General features: G+C 39.8%; 1 protein-coding gene across 2 annotated transcripts; it reads right to left on the reverse strand.

The window, feature by feature from the left end:
• Positions 1–1,004: 1,004 nt before the first annotated feature.
• PIGA (phosphatidylinositol glycan anchor biosynthesis class A) lies at positions 1,005–17,152 on the reverse strand. Of its 2 annotated transcripts, XM_025372236.1 has the most exons (6): positions 17,099–17,152; positions 12,829–13,605; positions 7,447–7,579; positions 6,539–6,671; positions 6,183–6,389; positions 1,005–3,313 (listed from the first exon to the last, which is right to left on the reverse strand). In XM_025372236.1, exons 2-6 carry the CDS (start codon positions 13,541–13,543, stop codon positions 3,047–3,049), a joined length of 1,455 nt encoding a protein of 484 aa, XP_025228021.1. In that variant the 5' UTR covers positions 13,544–13,605; positions 17,099–17,152; the 3' UTR covers positions 1,005–3,046. The 2 variants fall into 2 exon arrangements, with proteins under 2 accessions (XP_025228021.1, XP_025228022.1); XM_025372237.1 differs by lacking the exon at positions 12,829–13,605.
• Positions 17,153–18,090: the final 938 nt, after the last annotated feature.

Below are 18,090 nucleotides of genomic sequence, written 5' to 3' on the forward strand. Positions count from 1 at the left end.
TAGGCTACAAATCAAATTCTACATAGAACTTTTTCATAATTTTATATTAAAAAATCCAGCCACAGGATATAATTTAACATCTAGCCACATTCATTTGGGAATGCAGAGATGGATAAAGAGGCTTTAAAAATACTTCACAAAAGTAAACACAGACCTATACTACCCTGACTTTGCCAAAAATAAGTTTTGGCGTAAGATAAATCAAAACATAAACATAGGTGACTGCTTTCCACTGCTTTCCACAAAAGGGGTGGGAGAAACTAAATCAGGGATATCCAATCTTTTGGCTTCCCTGGGCCACATTGGAAGAATTGTCTTGGGCCACACATAAAATACACTAACAGCAGATCACGAGGTCAGGAGTTCAAGATCAACCTGGCCAAAATGGTGAAACCCCGTCTCTACTAAAAATACTAAAGTTAGCCTGTGTGGTGGTGGGTGCCTGTAATCCCAGCTACTCAGGAGGTTGAGGCAGGAGAACCATTTGAACCCGGGGCAGCCTGGGCAACAAGAGTGAAACTCTGTCTCATAAATAAATAAATAAATAAATAAATAAATAAATAAATAAATGAAAATACACTAACAATAGCTGATGAGCTGAAAAAAAAAAAGAAAAAAGAAAATCACAAGTCTCATAATGTTTTAAGAAAGTTTACAAATTTGTGTTGGGCAAAGTAGAAAGCATAATTATGTAGCTCACATACGCAATACAGTTTGTAGATATTTTCCTTTGTCTCACATGATAACGCTAGGGCAGTGAAAAACAAGGGCTTATTTGGGTAAGGAAACAAAGGCACAATTGAACTTGCTATTCCATGAGTAAGAGAGAGAAGATATTCTAGAAACAAAAAATGACAGAGTAATTCATCGCCCAAAGGGTATTTCTTGTTTTACTAATAGACCAAGCAACACATCCAAATTGCATTGGAAAAGAATGTGTCGGGGGCAGGGATAGCCTGTTCCACTAGTAAATAACAGTCTGGTCATAAAATAAGACAAACTCAGAAAATTAGCAAAATGTCATTCTGGTCTTTATTTTTGGACATGTAGCATGTTTTAACAAATCAGTTTTTCATAGGCAACCTTTTGAAACATCAAAAGAAATACAATATAGTTTTCACAAATTCCTCATCACTGTAAATTCACTTTAAAATCAACGTAAGTAGCAGGGTAGAGCAATGTGTTTCCACATACCGACCAGTGCAACACTGACAGTTACAATTAAGGTATCCAGGAAGGCTGAAAATCAAGATTTACGTAAAACAAATTTACTTCCGTTTGTTAAAAGTAGTAATTTGCAAATTACATGTCTTACAAGCAAAGGCAACTAACTTTAGATCTTATTTCCATCTCAAATAAATGACAATTTAAGAATTAAATGACAATTTTAAAAAATCAAGCAAAAATATAAGGAAAAAATGGTGGCGTGCGTCTAAAACCTGTTGAATAGAATAATAGCCAAATATTATAGTTTCTCACTTTACAATGAATATTGGCACTGTTTATTTCATGTTTATATGTGAGTTTTTATGCATAAAAATCCCAGTAAGACTGAATGGTTTAGATCAGTCCATTTTTCTCCAACAAAAGTACCCCTAACTTCTAGATTTCAAAAACTGCACTCTTGCTTTTGCATTTTAGTACAAACAAAACACAAATATATTTCTTTTATATCAGTGCAACCAGGTAATAGGCATGTTATTTTTTAAAAAGTAACAAATTTTGTGAATGTTGTCGTTTTTAAAAATCCTATACAGTATCACAACACTGTCAGAATCTATGTAGTGCACCCACAAGTGCCTCACTGTTTTGAATTCACAGTCCTTTTCTCACAAAAACCTTAAGAGTTCAAAGAATTGATAATACACACCATGTGGATAATTTGGGGTTAAAAAACCCATGGCTCTGGGCAACAACAATTACAGTTAATACGATCCAACAACAAAGACTGTTGCTAAAATTTTCAACTCGGTTTGCTATAAATAAAACATTCTGAAGTAAAGCTTTTTGCACACTGACAATACTTATCAGACATCAGCGAGGCCACAGTGAAGGGGAGTGACTTACATTAAAAGGACAGGGTAGCAGCTGGTTTTGGGATGGCACACCTCATACATTCCGCTCAGAAAACACGAAGGCATTTATAGAAAACTCAAATATGCACTGAAAAATGTGGAGGGTTTCTCTGTACTATCAACAGTGATATCGGTCCCCAGTATTGAAAAAGCAAAAAATATCTTCATAAACACAACTGAAGATGAAGGCTCTACCTAGGAGAATGCATACAACAGGTACTAGTAGTGTGTTGGTGATTTTTTTCCCGGCATTAACTGGCATGAGCATTTTTGGCATGTTGGATATTTATCTCATATCAACAATGATTATGATGAAGTAAGCCATTTGAATGGTAAACAGAGAGTGAATGCACCCCTGGTCCTTAATGGCGGGAAACATGTAGTTCAACATTCTGCACAGAGCAGGGGTTCAAAATGTGCTGGTTACTAATGGACTATCTTACTCAAGGAACCTGTTAATTATATGTAACACCTACTGAGTGAACCTAATAAATGTTTAAAGATGTGATTTAGATTTCTAATAAACGTATATGAACATGATATAAAACAGTTCATATAATTGTTATAGTTCCCTAAAGAAAACTTGTAAACATCTGGTGAGTGTCTAATGGTGTAACATTAAAAACTGGCCAAAAAATGCCCAGAAAACGTTTGGCCCTTCAGCACCCAAAGCTCTCAAAATATAATGTTAAAACATCTCTGCTACAGGGATTTCAGTAGTCTGAAAAATTTCATACCTGAGTGGCTTAAATGTTCTCTCCTAAATTTTAAATAAGTGCAAGAAGTTTCTACACTCAGGAATTGCATAACTTTTTAATCTTTCCTCAACAGAAAATATTGAATGATATAGAGGTAGCATAACTTACTAAATTAACTCTAAAAAAACCAAAACCCCCCAAAAGCAAGGTTATTTTCCATAGTCTTAATAGAACTATTAGAAATGTTGAAAATCTTACAATCTAGGCTTTCTTCTACCTGGTTTTAGATATCTCACTATTCTCACCCTCTCTTTTACTGTGAGAATAGTTATTAGTCCAGGCACCCTGTGGCCCAGTGGCATCTACTGCAACATCAATGATAGAATCTGGAGTCATCCATCTCAAGAAAACGAGGAAGAGGAAGCTGAAAACTGCCAACAAAGCAAAGATGTAGCCTGTTACTGGGCCGCAGTGAGAAATAAGTCTGTCCAGTCGTTTGTCCATTGGCAACACAGCTTCCATTGATACCCGGTCATATACCTAGAGGGAGAGAAGGCAAGTGTGAGCACTTTCACCCATCACCCCATCACCTGTCCCATGATAAACAATGACCGGATCCTGCAGGAACATTTTATAAACAAACGCAAACAAAAGTTGCTTGTGTTTTGTTGCTGTCATAGTAATGATATCCTTAATGAACTTAATTACAATAATCATTGCCATTTGATTCAAAACTTACTGGGTACTTATTCTGGGCAAGACACCAGGCTAGAGGCTGTGTGATACAAAGAATAAGCCACAGTTCCTCTCCCCTAGGGAGTCACCATCAATTTTAGCCAACTACTAGAATTCCAAAGTCCCGCAAAGTCTGAACAGCTTTTGGGGTCACCACTGTAGGGTCAATATTTAATTCAGCAGTACTGAAGCAGGATTTGCCTTTGAAGATTCCTTGACTAAGCTGAGATGCTCTCACCGGCATCTGGCAGACATCAACCACGAGCAGAGAGCTACAATCTAGCATACTTCTGGGAACACAGAGGCTCCTCTTTCAACAGCCACATGAGGCCGTACATGTTGCTGAGCATGGATGGTGAGGACATACAGAAGCATTCCATGGATTTCAAATAAAAGAAGATAAAGAGATGGGGGAAATTTCAGCAGATACTATAGGTCAAACGTTGACAAATGAAATAACGTTTTTTGCTGAGCAAGTAGGTGGCATGCTTTTTAAACACTGCCAAGTACTAAGCTCTAAAATCTCAAAAAACAAAGATCTTTAAACATACTTGTTCAGAACACATCAAATGGGCCAACATTCATATTTTGTAATTTGAGTATTACTTCTGTTTATTCTCATATATCAGACCTGTAAACCGTCTCCTTTTGAACTCAAGAAAGTTATAACATGCGGTGCATGTTGTACAGGTCAACAGCCCTTGAAAGGTACGGCATGTTTTCATCCAGCTCTTTTACCCTGAGGACGTCCTGAATACAAACATTTTAATAAGAATTACATTGAGAATTATGCTGAGACTGGTGAATTGCAATTTAAAAAGTATGTTTACAACATGAACTCCAAATTCATTTCATGATCTATTTTCTAAATAGCACAGTTAAACTAAGAAGGAGGAATTGAAATGAATTAAAATGTCGTAGGGTTAAAAGAGTAACTACAAACTGACTTTTTGTCCAGCTTTATTTCAGGTCAATTAATCTACTTATAGTTTTAAGTGATAAAATAACAATTTACTACTATGAAGAGAATGTTAGCAATGACAATCGATTATAGGCAAGGATTTACTTTTTTCTAAAAGTGTACTATAAATTACCATAGAAGTAAAAAAATACAGATGCTGTACTATTACTTTAAGTATAACTAAAAGAAAAATGTGGTTACCAAAAAAATCCCAATTAACCCCTTTAATATATACTGACAAACCGTCACCATAGTTCTTTCCTTGTTAACTTATTACGTACAGTGGCTCAGGCTTCTGAGGTTTATATGATGTCAATCAAGAAGGTCAAGTCGCAACTTACAGTGCCGTGGTTCTCAAAGGGAGTGGAGATCAGGATGGTATCATCAAAATAACCTGTCTAACCAAATATCCCTGCCAATTATATCCCCAATTCTATCTCTGCTCCTAAAGGATAACATTGGAATATAGGGAGTGGTTGGGGAGGCAGGGGGACATCAAGATGGAGTAGAGAGAGTCTGAAAAGGCTGCCCAGGGACTCTGACATGCACTCCTCAACAGGTAAGCACTACACTCCAACTTTCCATGTTTCATATGGGGGAGATAGTACAAGACTTGTAGAAGGTCAGAATGTCTCAAAATGCTTCAGTCAAAAATGTTTGACTGTTGCAAATATCTCAGGTTTCAATGGAAAACGTGTAAGACAATTTTTAGAGATAAGTTTTTAGAACTTCCATTCAAATGAGTTCATCTTATACACTGGAATCCATCATTCAAACCAAGTAAGAAAGCCTTACAGTAAAGAGCTATTCTCCTCAGCTCCAACTTGCTATCTACTCTAGGTTAAAAACTCATTGCTCCACTGAATATCACGTTGGTAGCATTAGTCTAAACTACTACCTTCTCCATGTTCCACCTGGTTATCTTTCTGGTTCACAATTTCTACATACTAAGAAGCTGAGTTGTTTCTGTTCAGCTTGTTACATGGTAATAAGAGGCATGAAGCAGAGAACATCATGAAAAGGATGTAAAGGATGAAACTGAGAATAAAAGCAGTCCCTAATTCAAATTCAGGAAGCATTTCCCACAACTGTAATCTCCTACCTAAGGGTGTTAATCTATTTCCTATACCCGTCAATTCTCTGTTGCTGCTTTTCATTTGTGATTTTTCCCACTTTTGTCACGTACAGTTTGAATTCTAACTTACTATGTTCTCAATCAGCCCAAAGATGCAAAAATCCTTTCCCTGGAGAAAATCACATTAGTTAGCAAAAGGACTACAAGAGGTTTAGGAAGTAGCCTGAATAAAATATTCACAAGTTATAAAGTTGCTGCATCAGCAAAACCATGCATTTCCTAATAGAGTTGTTTGCTTTAGAATTATCAACAGCTTCAAGAAAATATCTAAGAGTAGATTTAACACTCATCTTGTCTCTATTCATTGTGACTTTCAGAACATTTTGTAACTTCTTTATGCCCATTTTAATGACGGGGCCAGACTGTATTACTGCTATTTTCAAATGTCAAACGCAATAACTTGACTAGATACTTAGCCCACTAAGTGTACCAAAATCTGTTTCTTTTCATCTGGAAGAGGTTTCATCAACTTAAGCAATAGAACAGAAATGGTAAACGTCTATGTAAGAAAAAGCAAATGTGTATGTGAAACATCAAGTAAGAGTTCAGACACAATCTTTTCTCACCATGTGACATACCTTTTCAGTTCTTTCCGCAACATTCCTCCAGGTGTAGAAAGTCTTTACTATGTTATGGATGTTTTCTGGAGCCAGCAATGTCCCTGACTTCAGTTGCAAAACAGCCTTTTCCAATCCTTCACACAAAGATTTTACTGAAGGCTCACATAAAATAATAAGGTCTTCTGGAAGCACCTCAGGAATTCCACCAACTCTGGTACTTACAATCTTAAAAAGAAAGAAAGAACGCATGCTCCACCATAATCATGCCCTCAGCAAGATCAACAAAACCAGTTAAAACATTATTATGAAATGTGTCTCATTATTTTTCAAAATATACAGAAATCCCAACCATGAATGCCCTCAAAGCTTTTTACCTGTAAACCACAACTGGCTGCTTCCACGATCGCCATGCAGAATGCTTCAGTAAGGGAGGTATTAAGAAAAATATGTCCTTGAACTAAGACATCTCTAACATCCTTGTGTTCTAAAGCTCCCAAAAGACGCACCCTGATTTTTCAAATGAGAGGGGAAGAAAGAAGGCAGTGAAAACTCATGCTACAAAAGAAACTTAATTTATAAACCAAGTCTGCTATTTATATGACACTTAAATTCTTATTGCTGCTAATGTTCTCCACCTCAAAAGATTAGTATCACTAAACACTGATGTAATAGAAACAGCCTTATAAAGCAGTTGGGTTAAAACTCATACAGTGAACATTATTTCTAACTTCTGTTACACATACCAAACTTTATCTTCTCCAAAACTAGTTTGTATGTAATAATATGAATAAGCTTTGATAATTAAAATGTTAAAGTGCCATTTCTAAACAGGAAAATGGCCCTTTTATTAAAATTGACGCTTTACATGTACATGCCTTGTGTTGTGTGGTTATTGAGGAAGAGACCTGTCCAAATCTGTATGTGCAGAGCAATTTACATGATTTGAGCCCTATTACTTAAATCACTATACAGTATGGCCTGGAAATCTGCAAACGCTTCCAGTTAAAGCAGTTGTTTTTTGTGCCTTTCATGGTGCCTCCAACAATGGCCCCCCAAAGTCAAATAATATTGGGCTAATGGAAAAAATAAAATTGTGAATTCTTCAACTAGGTTTCCTATTTTATATAAAAATTTTGAAAAGTCCTTGCATTAGATTTATATCAATTATATGTATACCAATTACATGTAGGAGAAGCAACACACCTAAGGTAGGCATGCAGTTAAAACCAAATAGAGATAATTGACAACTTCTCCCTCAAGACAACATGAAATTCATCAATACCTGTCATGCAGCTGGTATCTTTCCCGAACTTCTTCCAAAATGATTCTCTTTGGTCCCTCTCCTCCAATTATGAAATTTAAATCTGGATATTTCTGACAGAGTTCAGGTATTATACCACTAAGCAAATCGATCCCTGAAAATATAAATTTGAATGTTGGAGATATTAATATTTAAACTTAAAAAAAATTCACCAGAACTACTGAGAAATCCACTCATTTTGAAAAGTATTAGCTACGCACTCCATAAAGGAGAGAAACTCTCTTAAACCTTTCCCAGGAGAGTGGAATTGTTCGCAAACTGGCAGTGGTCCCCCAAGAGTTACAATTCTTGAAGATGTAGACCTTGACATGCATTACCTTCCACACACCCAAAATATGGCCTCTTCTGTTCCATCTCAACAGACTATTCTTTAAGTTATTCATTTGTGTTTACACATTGCATACTTCTAAAAAGGGTAAATTTAAGGTGGTTAAGGTTTGAGTTCATTTTCTCCAGAGCAGGCAGCTGATTGGAGATCTGGGTCTTGTCTCAGCTTTTTTACCAGCAAGCCCGTTGATCGTGGGAAAGTTTTATGATCTATAAAGATTCCTATGTACCTAAAGTTTCTTTCAGCTATAAGATTCTATCAGTCTGTGATTCCACCTACTGCCATAGGAAAAGGCTAAGCAACGAAATCTAACTGCTGCCTCCACTTTGTTTAAAACGTGGCTGGTACAGAGAATTTTGCAGTGAACACTACATTATTAGCAAAATTTAAGTTCAAACCAGCTATAGCCCACTTTCCTGGAATGGGGGTAAATGAAGGCGGCAGGGCATGAACTGTTAGATCACTACAGTCCGTAGAACAAAAGGATGCATCTTGGTTCCTTTCTTCTCCAAAATGATTTTCTTATAATATATAAACACAATCTCAGGTAATAGAAAACAATAAATTGTGCCCTATTAGTCTGAAAAAGTGAGTGGCTATCCAAAGTCACAACAATGTCAACAGTATTTGAGAATCTAGTTCACTGTTCACTAACAATTACAAATCGTACATATTCAAAAGTAAATATAAAACAATCCACCTAGAGCTAAGTTTACTAATTTTAAAAATGCACACACACATAAGAATTGTATTTCTTACATTAATCTTCCACCCCAAATAGGCAGATCAGTTATAAAATAGATGACAGGAGAAATGACATATATATATGACATATATATACACATATATATGACATATATATACACATATATATGACATATATATACACACACATATATATAGGGTCATTTTTATTAAATAATACAAAGTAGAATTCATTAACTAAACTCTGCTAGTACTTTCACACTATTATTATATGTATCAAAAATTCCCACACAGCTTTTCTGAATATGAAGGCTTCTCATTAAAATCATAGCTATCTTTGTTTCATGTCTACTACCAAATCACTCAATTAGATTTCTAGATAAACCAGAAGGTAGTTTAATGACTTTTAACATTTAGTCATCTACAATTCCTTCAATCCATTTTCTTCCTCACCCTTTTCTTTCTCATACAAGGTTAAGAGCCCATTCTTCAAACAAATAAAAAACAACATAGAGCAATAGTCATAAATGATAATAGCTAACAGGAACTGAGTGCCTGCTGTGACAGGCAATATACTTTAAATTCATTATGTCATTTACTCCTGACAACTATCTCATAAGAAATGGAACTGATTACTATTACCAGCGATCTATATTCTTATTCTAAGAATAAAGGCTTTTCCCCACCACTATAAAAAATTTATTCTGGAGCCTCTAAGAAGGGTATAACACAATGGAACCTAGAGACTTTCGACTGCCATGTGAACACAAAACAGACGATGAAAATCTCTGATTCAAACTGCTTTTAAAGCTCAGTCTAACAATATTTTTAAGAACCTTCTGATCTATACCTAGGATATGAGTGGCTGGGCATGGTAGAGGAAGAGGAGACCTTAGCTCAAGAAAAGCTGGACTCACGTGTGTCATCTCTGTTACTTACTGTGTAACCTGGGTGAGTTACTTACCCTCTCTGAGACTCAATTTCATGTAGATAACATCTACCCTACAGTTGTTGGGAGGGTCAAATGAGGTATTATACCACGAACAGGCTTTATCAACTGCAGAATACAAATGTAGGTTGTCATTACCACTACAGAAGGAAGCGGGCGAGCGTGCCTACACATGCACAGAGTGCTGGTAAATCCTGACTGAGAGCAAAACAGACTTGGAAGAGGAGGCTCAGGAAGAAGGCAGCCAAAAAGCCTGGATAGGGAAAACTTTGATTTATCCTCTCTCTCATTTAAGACATTCTAGTGGGACTTTGATATCTGGTCCAATAAACTCCTGAGGAAATTAATTTGTTAATAAGGAATGGACCATTAATAGAACTACTCATTCTTGGGCTACAGGTATGGCTGTTCCTTCTAAGAATGTTACTTTCTGCAGGGTGCCTGGCATCTGGAGAGGGTTTGATAAATATCTGTTCAGTTACTGAATTGAGTACAGGAAAGGCCATACCATCACTCCACTGGTGGTTAGCTCAGCTGGTTAAAATATCACGTTAGAGAAGGAAAGGTAACAGGTTTAATCTTTGTATGGGTAGTTAATTTTGCTGACCCTTGATCACACATGTGTCATACTCTTTCTTAGCTAGCTATCTCAAGAAGATATGCTATTTGGTTAAAAAATAAATTAGGTACATTTCCTAAGTTACAAAAAACACATCCCTAATGTCCCAAGAGGAATTCAGAATACAGAATACAGAACCAGTCGGTTCACACGTCCCTGATTAAAGAATGAAAGCATGTCATTGCCTTCAAACCAGAAAAGGAAGTTCAGGCCAAGTTTCCTTGCCAACCTCCACTTAAATGGACTGCTGGGTCAATCGAGGTTCTCCATTCCAAACGTAAACTGACCAAGGCCCACATCTAGATTTTAGGCCACTCCCTAGCACGCTGGCACACCACTGAGCTTAGTGCTTATCAAGAAACAGTTGTGTTTGTTCACACATCTGTTTGATGTCAGTTGTACTTGTCATCGTGTTGAGTAATTTAATTCAATATCACATAAACTGATAAAAAGAGTTTCTACAAAAACTAAGCTGAACAGTTTGAAAAATCCAATAAAGGAAAGTCACAGAAAAAAGTTCTTGGCAGATGAGGGGTGTCCTAAACTGCTGTATAAAACTGAAAACAAATTAAAATTCCTGAAGCATATCAGTTCATATGCCTTTAAGTTCTGACCCCACTCAAAAGAAACTCAAAGTAGCAATGGTAGATTATGTTTTGCGAAAGGGAGTGTACCAGATGCAGCTGAAACCAGTGGCCCAGCACTCAAAACTGGCAGTCCTACATCAAACTACTGGCAACTCAGTGTGTATTAATATTTTGAGTTAAATTCAAATATTAAATATTTAAGGGGGTATGTATTTATGTATTTTTTTTTAATGATTCCCTACTATAAATGACACTTTTGATTAGTGGACAGGTTTTCAAATAGCACTCAGAAGACACTGTTTTTTATAACCAGACTGTGTCAGACTTTTAGTAAACAAGCCTCCACACATTCAACTGCAGTGTCCATTAAGTGCTGTAGAGGTACAAAAAACAGCCTCCTTGGCCAGGCGCAGTGGCCCATGCCTGTAATCCCAGCATTTTGGGAGGCCGAGGCAGGCGGATCACGAGGTCAGGAGTTTGAGACCAGCCTGGCCAACACAGTGAAACCCTGTCTCTACTAAAAATACAAAAAATTAGCTGGGCATGGTGGTGGGCGCCTGTAATCCCAGCTACTTGGGAGGATAAAGCAGGAGAATCGCTTGAACCTGGGAGGCAGAGGTTGCAGTGAGCCGAGATTGCACCACTGCGCTCCAGCCCAGGGGGTGACAGTGCGAGACTCCATCTCAAAAACAAAACCCAAAAAACCTCCTTGATAATAGTGGATAGTTACAAACTAGGCTAATAGTTTATAGGAACTATCACTGAACCCTTCCGAGGTTCCCAATGTTGCTTAAATTACACAAATGAAAAAAACTGAGACTTAGAGATGTTAAGCAACTTGTCCTCAATCACACAGCAGGACAGACCCATCATCTGATCCCGGGACATCTAATCCCCTTTTCTTCATCACTTACCTGCCAATATGTTATTAATGTCTTATACATGATGAAATGAAACAAGCAAGCTACAATACAGTAATGTGCAGAGCAAGCCCACTCACTGATTTTCAGTATATGTACGTACACATAAAAAAGACAGGAAAGCTATAAATCAAAATATTCATTAGGGTATCTCTGAATAATACAGTTACCGCTGATTTTAGTTTTCATCTTTGTGCTTTTCTTAGTTTCCAAAATATCTGCAATGAAAAGACATTACTTTGGCAATCAGAAGAAAAAAGCCATCTGTGACCTCTGCCCTTTACTTCTTTTTTTTTTTTTTTTTTTTTTTTGAGATGGAGTCTCGTTCTGTCACCCAGGCTGGAGTGCAGTGGCACGATCTCGGCTCACTGCAAACTCCGCCTCCTGGGTTCACACCATTCTCCTGCCTCAGCCTCCCAAGTAGCTGGGACTACAAGTGCCCGCCACCGCACCCTGCTAATTTTTTGTGTTTTTAGTAGAGACAGGGTTTCACCATGTTAGCCAGGATGTTCTCAGTCTCCTGACCTCGTGATCCGCCCACCTCAGCCTCCCAAAGTGCTGGGATTACAGGCGTGAGCCACCATGCCCGGCCTGCCCTTTACTTCTTTACCACATGTGCAGGGCTGTTTTTATTTTTTTTATTATTTTTTTTATTTTTTTTGAGGCGGAGTCTCGCTCTGTCACCCAGGCTGGAGTGCAGTGGCCGGATCTCAGCTCACTGCAAGCTCCGCCTCCCGGGTTCACGCCATTCTCCGGCCTCAGCCTCCCGAGTAGCTGGGACTACAGGCGCCCGCCACCTCGCCCGGCTAGTTTTTTTTTTGTATTTCTTAATAGAGACGGGGTTTCACCGTGTTAGCCAGGATGGTCTCGATCTCCTGACCTCGTGATCCGCCCATCTCGGCCTCCCAAAGTGCTGGGATTACAGGCTTGAGCCACCGCGCCCGGCCGGCTGTTTTTATTTTTAAAAAGACCTGAAATGTAACAGCATCAGGTTATTGTTCTTATTTTTAGTAACCATTAAAACATCAAAGGTTGGGGGACAGCATTCACCACCATCCTGAAAAGTCTCTCTTCTTGGATATATAAACCAATATTAGAACTTTCTTTGCTATAATTTATAGCATTATAAAACCATAAAACAAAATGAAAAGCCAAACAATCATTACATACAAGTATTCAACAGCTTTCTACAGGGAAAAAACTCTACAATGCAATTATAGCTATCATTTCATTACCTTTTCTGTAAACAAGTCTGCTGACAACAACAATAGTTATACTATCATGCCTTCTAAATGGGTCTGGAGTGAAGTCAGTAGGATCTACAGCATTAGGAATGACGGATACTATTTCAGGATTCAGTGCTGCTCTTAGTACAGTATTTTCCTTACTAGTATAAGACACACAAATGATGTGGTTTGTATCACAAAGAGACACGGTTAGAAGCTTGTTTGTAAGCACCGAGCTGACATCAGCAAATCCAAAAAGGGAATGATCCGTGAAGACTGTCTGAAGCCCCATTGTCTTGGCGTGGAAGAGAGCATCATGGGCCATGGCAGAAAAAGAACTATGTGAATGGATTATCGTGACTCTCTCCCGAACGAATATGTACCTGAGCAATGGCAGACTGTGAAAGAGGGTCGTGGCTGTAGACTGGTTGTACATGACTTTCAGAGGCAAGTAATAGACTTTGAGGCCATTAGTGAGGTAACGGATGCCTTTTCGATTTCCATAAGCATGGGTGACAATTATAACCTTATGCCCTCTTTCAATCAGGCACTGTGAGAGCTGGTAAATGTGGCTTTCCACGCCTCCCATATTTGGGTAGAAAAAGTCAGATACCATGCATATATTATGGGCATGGGTTCTACATGTGGAAAGACTTCCAGGGCTAACCCGAGAGGGTGTAGCTGAGGCACGGTGGCCATCCCCAGCTGCTCCTCTACAGGCCATACTGAGATGGTTTAGGCATCAGTTCTTAGAGCAACCCAGTTAAGAGATGTGTCCTCTATTACCTGAAAAAGAGTAAAACAGGATCTCAGCTCAGAAACAAAACACATTCCTATTACAAATCCAGATACAGATACTGTTTTAATGTTAATGTAAATTTGTTAGCTTTTCCCCAGAATTAAAAACAAAGCATATCATCAATTTACTCATTTGACGTTTACTTGCTTGGCATTTACATACAACAAAACTAGGTTCTACAATGTCTTAATTTCGTCCTAAAAACACTGCTACATGTGTAACTTTAAATAGTAAGTTTGTTACACCACAGCATATCATGGTCCCCAACAAACCAGTCTCTTCCAATAATTAAGTATATACAAACACATCCATACACACAGGTTTACATATTTCCCCTTTACTCTTACACTTTACCAGCTTCTATTAATACTTATTAAATGGCCACTATACATCAGCCACTACATGCTAAGAGTCTTCTATATCTTATTGCAGCCTCTCCAAAACTCCATGAGTTATCAACTCCATCTTAAAAATGGAAAGTCTAAAGCTTAAAGGGGTTAAGAAATTTGTTCAGTTACTCAGTGCTTAGAGGTAACACAATGTAGCAGTCTGTTTCATTAGTGGTCATGTCTCCTGGTATTTATGCCCTTCTATAGTATAGTCCCTTTCCCTTGCATTTGGACCTGGTTTAGCCCATAGGAGGTAGTGAAAGTCATGTGCAAATTTTTGGCCTCAGCCTAAAAAAGGTGTGGTGGTTTCCAAGCTGTGGTGGTTTTCACTTGTGCACTCTTAGATATCCTAAGCCAACATGTAAGAAATCCATCTACTGTGCTAGAGGGGCAAGGGAAGAGATGACAATATGGAGAAAGAAGAGCTCTGAGACTACATGGAAAGAGCCAGAGGCCCAGTCATCCAGCCAACTTACCAGCTAAATGCAGCCTCCTAGTGACCACTGGCAAGACCAACAGAACCACCCAGCTGAGCCTAGCTCACTGCAGTATCATGAAAAATAACAAAATGGCTGTTGTTTTACATCATTAAGTCTTGGGGTGGTTCGGTAAAAAATAACAGACAACTAAAACAGGCCAGGATTCAAACTCAGTTATACCGGTCCACTGCCTGTTTTTGTAAAGTTTTATAGGATCATAGGTGTGCCCATTCATTTATGTGAATGGCTACTTTTGTGCTACAAGAGCAGAGTAGTTGCAACAGAGACCATATGACCCACAGAGTTGAAAATATTTACCATCTGGTCCTCTACAAAAGTTTGCCAACCCCTGCTGTAGAGCTTAGTCACTAATTCAATTAATCTCATAAAGTTTTGCTAGTATTACCTGTGTGGTTTACACTAAAACACACCTGGAGCTCTAACTATCTTTTTGAGAGCACCTTTTCCAAATGTCACCAGAGCACATGCTGCAAACAATCCACATGTTCTCCTTCCTTATTCAAAAAGGGTGATTATTTAGGCCGGGTGTGGTGGCTCACGCCTGTAATCCTAGCACTTTGGGAGGCCGAGGTGGGTGGATCACCTGAGGTCAGGAGTTCAAGACCAGCCTGGCCAATATGACGAAACCCCATCTCTATTAAAAATACAAAAATTAGCTGGGCATGGTGGTGCCTGCCTGTGGTCCTAGCTACTCGGGAGGCTGAGGCAGGAGAATCGCTTGAACCTGGGAGGTGGAGATTGCAGTGAGCCGAGATCACACCACTGCACTCCAGCCGGGTAACAGAGCGAGACTCCGTCTCAAACAAAACAAAACAAAACAAAAACACAAAAACCAAAGAGGGTGATTATCTAACTGCCCCCTTCACTTTTTAAACTTTTCTTTCAGTTATGCAGGCCTTTCAAACTCAATGAGTGTCCCTCCCTTCAGTGTGGTGTCTAAAGATAAAGGCTAAAACTAGAGATGGGCTGTATCTGGGACCATTTTCTCCATTTAAAGTGAGAAATGTTTATCTCAGGGGTCCCCTAAAGCCTTATTAATGTGAAACGCCCACTCAATATTTAGTACTATTATACATTCTTAGATATCTAAAGCTAAAAAGAATCTTGGATATCTAGTCAAAATCTTCCTCAGCTTTACAAATAAGATTTCCAAGGCTCCAGAAAACACAACTATACAACGAGAAACCATCCTAAAGCTCCGAGTTTCCGGTTTCACCTGCAAACTCAGAAAATGCCAATTAACTGTATGTGCAAAGGCCTGTCTATTCTAACAAATTCATCTACTTTTTTTTTTTTTTTTTTTTTTTGAGAGGGAGTCTCATCTGTTGCCCAGGCTAGTGTGTAGTGGAGCAATCTCCGCTCACTGCAGCCTCTGCCTCTCGAGTTCAAGCGATTCTCCCACTTCAGCCTCCCGAGTAGCTGGAATTACAGGTGCACACCACAACGCCCAGCTAATTTTTGTATTTTTAATAGAGACGGGGTTTCATCATGTTGGCCAGGCTGGTCTCGAACCCCTGACCTCAGGTGATCCACCAGCCTCGGTCTCCCAAAGTGCTGGGATTACAGGTGTGAGCCACCGTGCCTGGCCTCATCTACATTTTAAATACACTCTCAGAAAGACTCCAGAAGTGTTTGTTGACCTGAATTTACTAATTAAGATTCAATATTACCAAATATCGAAATTCCCCAAGTTTGTACTTTTAGGTGGCTTAACTAACATTTTCTTACTGTGGTCACCTAAACCCGAACTTACAGTTCTACCAGTTTTAAAAGATGAACGATAGCAAAAGCAGTGAGTAATGAACCAAATATCATTTAAAATTTTGTCCTCAGCCTGCAACGTTCTGTGAGGAGTCTGCCCACTTCCACCAGGTTTTCACTCCAAACATCTCTGACATAAAAGTTCAATATGCTGCACAATCGCAAAATCTTAGCTTTTAAAGCCGAAATGAGGCTTGGAGCTCTAGTGAATACCTCTCTCGCTTTATAAATGAGAAGCCAGACAAGTTGAGTGATTTGTCCAAGGTTCCCACCCAGCCACTTAAAGTGGCAAAGAAGACCTTACCGTAAAATTCTCGACCACGGCCAACGAGTCCCGGGCAATCATTAGCGGTAGCGGTTCCTTAAGAACCTTAGGGAGACCTGGCAAGAGTTGTGGGTCAAGAGAATGGTACTTCCACCGACAATTCCTGGGCACTGTCTGAGCTTCACTCCCTGATTCCCTGAGAGGTCGCCGGGGAAACGCTCGGGCCAAGGAGGGGATGACCCTGCTCAGACAGCGACCCCGCTGGGTTCATGGCGGGGACTGGCCAGGCCCAAAGAGAGAAGGAAAACAGCCAGAGAGTGGACGTGGGTCTCAGGCCCGGGGTTCCGAAGACCCCAGTTCCTCGACCCACCCGCCTGAGCCAAGGAGCCGTCCTAAACGCACTCTCAGACCCAACCTACTCTGGAGACCCTCCGACCCAACTTCCGGGCTTCGAGCCGGGTTGGCTTCAACCCCTCCACCACCCGCCACGAGCCCACGGGCGCAGAACAGCCCCATCCAAAAGCGGCCCAGAGCGCTAGAGACGGGCGGCGAGACGCGTACTCACCGGTTAGTTCCATGGCCGCCAGTGTCCGGACCTCCCGCGGCTACAGCCTGAGTCCCTCCCTGCTGTCCCTCAGCACCAATCTAGGCGTCCGCGCCCAAGGGCCGCGCCCCCTAGGTAACCAATCACAAAGAGGCGCTGAGGTCACGTCCGAGAGCGACGCTCTGTCGTCCCCACCCTTAAGCGCGGGCTGCAACGTCAGCGCGCGCCTGCGCCCGTCTCCTAGAAGCGGCCGTCGGTAGGGTGGGTTCCCCACCCTGGTTTCCTGGTTACAGCGTCTCTATTCTGGACGCCAGTTCACTCCCCGCTTGCTGCTGATTGGAGAGACCTTTTGTTTGTAATCAGCTGTGCCAGGGCAGAACCGTGCCCGTTCTTACCGCTCTGGGACGTTTGCCAGATGTAGCAAATAAAAATACACAAAAAGTCGAAACAGATGAAACTATGAAGTTTCAATTTCAAATAAAGCACAAATGATGTTTAATACAAGCATGTACCAAATACTGGGGATTTCACTACACAATTATTCGTTTTTTATCTGACATGTAAATTTAACTAGACATCTTGTTATTTATATGGCAACTCTACACTCTGGGGGAAACATACGTGGTCTGATCTGAAATACCAACTTCCACTCGAACTGGTTCAACTAGTTATGATGGTACTTGACCAGGAAGCTAAAGAATCAGTGAGAGTGGTGTGATGGTCATCCATGCATCACAGCTGGTACTTGGAGTCCCCCATCCCTGCCATACGTGCGTTTTCGAGAACAAATTCCTTTCTGAGCACTATCACCGCCACCATTACTGGCACCCATTTTATTAAGCTTAGTGTAAGCCTATTCATCCCTGAAAATGTCAGCTCCTTTCTGATGCTTTTCCCAAGCCTCTAGAGAACGAAATACTCTCACTTTTTAGTGTTAATAGTACTTTGGCCATGTGCTGGTATAACATTTATCAGATGATATTCAAGTTGTTTGCTGATTGCATTCTCCCTCC

Source organism: Theropithecus gelada, chromosome X, assembly GCF_003255815.1.
Source record: "Theropithecus gelada isolate Dixy chromosome X, Tgel_1.0, whole genome shotgun sequence".
NCBI lineage: Eukaryota > Metazoa > Chordata > Mammalia > Primates > Cercopithecidae > Theropithecus > Theropithecus gelada.